We start from the raw sequence: 3,021 nt of genomic DNA on the forward strand, positions 1-3,021 counted from the left end.
ATAGGTAGCTCTGGAAGGAGGTGATAGAGCAGCCATATGAGCAGCCAGGTATACACCTACCCAAAGCGAGGTCAGCCTCCTCCAGTTTGAGCCACTCGTACAGGACCTAATGATGACACCTTCCGCACTGATACCTACATTGTACTCACAGAGCAGGTGTCCGGTGTGACTATTTGCAGTGGAGACTCAGCAAAAACTATATCTCCAGGATGCATGAGATCTCCATCTACACGACTAAACATGCACCTACCCTTTTCAGACGTATACTTCACCTACACATATCACTCGATAGATATGCAGTTACAGGAGGAGTGTTATAACCTCAACTCGGGCCGCTATACGTGCATCACTCCAATCCTCTCCACACACGGGTTCAGTGGAGTCACTAGATGCATGGACTGCAACAGCAGTAGTGCTAGGAGGGTTCTCCTCAGTAGCTGCACCATCATCGGGGTCAGGTACTGTTATAGGATCGACGGGTGGTGTGGGATCCGTTTCAAGACGAGGAGGCTCCTCTGGACAGCTCGGTGATGCGACTGTCGAATAGGAATCAGTAAGGGTGTCCAGTGGGTGAGGTGCCATAACAGGCATAAAACATCACCACTGTTCAACTATGGCCATACGATGACAGACGACTATGACTAGAACGCAAGGATTGTATAGAGCAAGGAAACAACAACATCATGCAGCAGCTCTATCAAGCCCTCTCATCCCGTCTATCCAACTTGATAGTGTTCGCCAAGTTGACAGCTAAATCGAAGCCACGAAAGAGCCAAACCCGGATGACCTGTCCGAATGTACTCAGGACCCCACTGTGGGGTCCCCACAACTAATAATGTGATGTCATCCAACAACACGGCAGCCCATCCTACCACGACTACCACTACTATTACCTGTGCAGCATACTTGGAGACCTCATAAAAGAGAGCCTGTTCCTCAGCATTGAGCTTGCCCAGAGCTAAGCTAGGTTTGACCTTTTCCAAGCTGCCACCTATCATTCTCTTCCCCATGCCTATCCTTAGACGTGCCACCTCCTCCGTACGCGTTACCTTGGTGACGAGATGAGCTCGGCATTTTCCATTAGAAATTATGCTACTTTTATGATGCTGTCCAAACCGTTCTGCCCACCGCTACTACCACCTGGTTTCATTCTCAGTTGTCCCAGTGGTATAGTCAAGTCATCACACACAACGAGGACCTGCCTACCCAAGGAAAGGAATCCCCCTAACCAGGATGCGGTGTTATCACCGAGTTTCTATCATCAGCTCTTAGCCTCAGATCGGATAATGCTGGCCCGGCAGCTAACCCAGAGCGATTCATGAAAGTCCGAGGCTTGAGCAAATTAACACTTTCCAACATCGGTCGCCAAACTCCATTCTGAATGAGCAGCCACGGATACCAAGCATACCAGAGAGTTTAGTACCTTATCAGTGGCCTCTTTCGACCTGTCGCTCCTCCTGTCGATGAGGTCATCTCCTCGCATATCCAGTAGATAATCGAAGGTTAATCCTTTCACTTCACATACATCACTCAGCCATCGCTTGCAACTACGAAATGGCCGAGGAGTGGTACAACCCAATAAGCTGGCAAAACGATCGCCAACCTCAAAGCCAGCATTATGTCGTGTACCCTCGAATTTAGGACCATAGTTACCAAGAAAGACTATCAGTACTTTGGACGACGAGGGCGGTGATACAACGTCCGATTTGAGTCGTCGTGTGGATGCGGTAACCGCCGCTCTCCGTTGTCGATGTATCGGATTATAACGGACATGGCAACACTTCAACACGGAGAACATCCTAACCATCCATGTACCTTCTACACCTTTTTCCGTGCAAGTTTGACAAGTGAGCAGACAAGAATGACAATATTATAAGCAGGTTTGACTTTGAAAATTCGAGTATGTCACGATCGAGATATGTTACTATCAAGATTGACAATGAAAATCCAAGTTTGTCAAAATTCAATTATGTCACAATCAAGATTGGCAGAGAGAATTCATGTTTGACACCGACAGAATATATCACAATCAAGAATGGCAATATTCCACACGAGTTTGGCAATACACATCCAAGTTTGCCTCCAAGTCGTGCACAATCATGCGTATCGTGTGACGCGAGGCGGGGTGTCACCCCTCTTCAACATCAATGAGATATCCAACCTCTGCGGTGTTGGGGATTCAACAACACTCTCTTCGTTATAGATCGTCTATGATCTAACCTCAGTAGTCACGTAGCAGCACGGTTGTGTAACTCTCGCCCCGAGCGAGTCGCCCGCCACCATGGTGTCTTCCTCATCGGACGGTGTACATCCGAGTAATAGCTCTAGTGTTAAAAAGTGATGTAGACGGATGGCAAGCGCACATATCATTGTGCTGAGCCTGTGAGAAGCCGAGTGGTAGTAGCGGTGGACAGAACGTTCCGGATAGCATTCTCGTCGAAGATAGGGCTAAGAACAATCACGGAGAGAGTAAGTTGTGACCTGGGTGATCGTAGTTGATTGTAGTTATTTGCTCATTGATATGGGTGGCAAGAGAGGAGGGTCTAAAGGTGGCGCCAATAAGCAGCAAGCTGGCGCTGTGGATACCGGGGACGATCCTACGTCCTCACAATATAGAGTTAACGCTTGTATAGTATTAGCCGAGAACTTCGATGAGGCCTGTCAAACTAATACAATATTCGGTGAAGGACCCGAGGTGGATAGGATAGCGGGTAATGATATTACTTGATGGTACTAAGTCATTACTGTAAGCTACTCAGGGCTCCTACCTTTGCCCGGTGGCACTACTCTACTTCAACGTACTGTCGACTTAGCCCTAGACACCCTCAATCTGGGCAGTGTATATGTCCTATGCCGTCAATGCAACACGCCAACAGTAGAAGGACATCTTACACGTAGCAAGAGGATGACTGTTAGTAGTGTGCCGGATACATGTAATGAACGTGGTAGTGAGTTAACAGGGGGTCAGGGTTATTCCTATCAGCTCGTCCATTTGCGAAGTACTTCGGGCATTCGGTTCCG

The 3,021-nt window shown here is 48.1% G+C and overlaps 3 protein-coding genes across 3 annotated transcripts; 1 reads left to right on the plus strand and 2 right to left on the minus strand.

Moving 5' to 3' along the window:
* Positions 1 to 149: 149 nt before the first annotated feature.
* On the minus strand, positions 150 to 582 carry Pmar_PMAR018858 (hypothetical protein; the record flags this gene model as incomplete). Its single annotated transcript, XM_002767778.1, has 2 exons — positions 150 to 272; positions 322 to 582. Coding segments are annotated over 2 exons (384 nt in total), but the record flags the coding sequence as incomplete, so codon positions are not given.
* A 115-nt stretch (positions 583 to 697) lies between these two features.
* Pmar_PMAR018859 (Peptidyl-tRNA hydrolase, putative) lies at positions 698 to 1,617 on the minus strand (the record flags this gene model as incomplete). Its single annotated transcript, XM_002767779.1, has 6 exons — positions 698 to 787; positions 894 to 1,049; positions 1,097 to 1,198; positions 1,249 to 1,377; positions 1,424 to 1,547; positions 1,604 to 1,617. The coding sequence occupies 6 exons, from the start codon at positions 1,615 to 1,617 to the stop codon at positions 698 to 700; spliced, it is 615 nt and encodes a 204-aa protein (XP_002767825.1).
* A 904-nt stretch (positions 1,618 to 2,521) lies between these two features.
* Positions 2,522 to 2,711, plus strand: Pmar_PMAR018860 (hypothetical protein; the record flags this gene model as incomplete). Its single annotated transcript, XM_002767780.1, has 1 exon — positions 2,522 to 2,711. A coding segment is annotated over one exon (190 nt), but the record flags the coding sequence as incomplete, so codon positions are not given.
* Positions 2,712 to 3,021: the final 310 nt, after the last annotated feature.

This window comes from Perkinsus marinus (assembly GCF_000006405.1).
Source record: "Perkinsus marinus ATCC 50983 genomic scaffold scf_1104296970044, whole genome shotgun sequence".
NCBI lineage: Eukaryota > Perkinsozoa > Perkinsida > Perkinsidae > Perkinsus > Perkinsus marinus.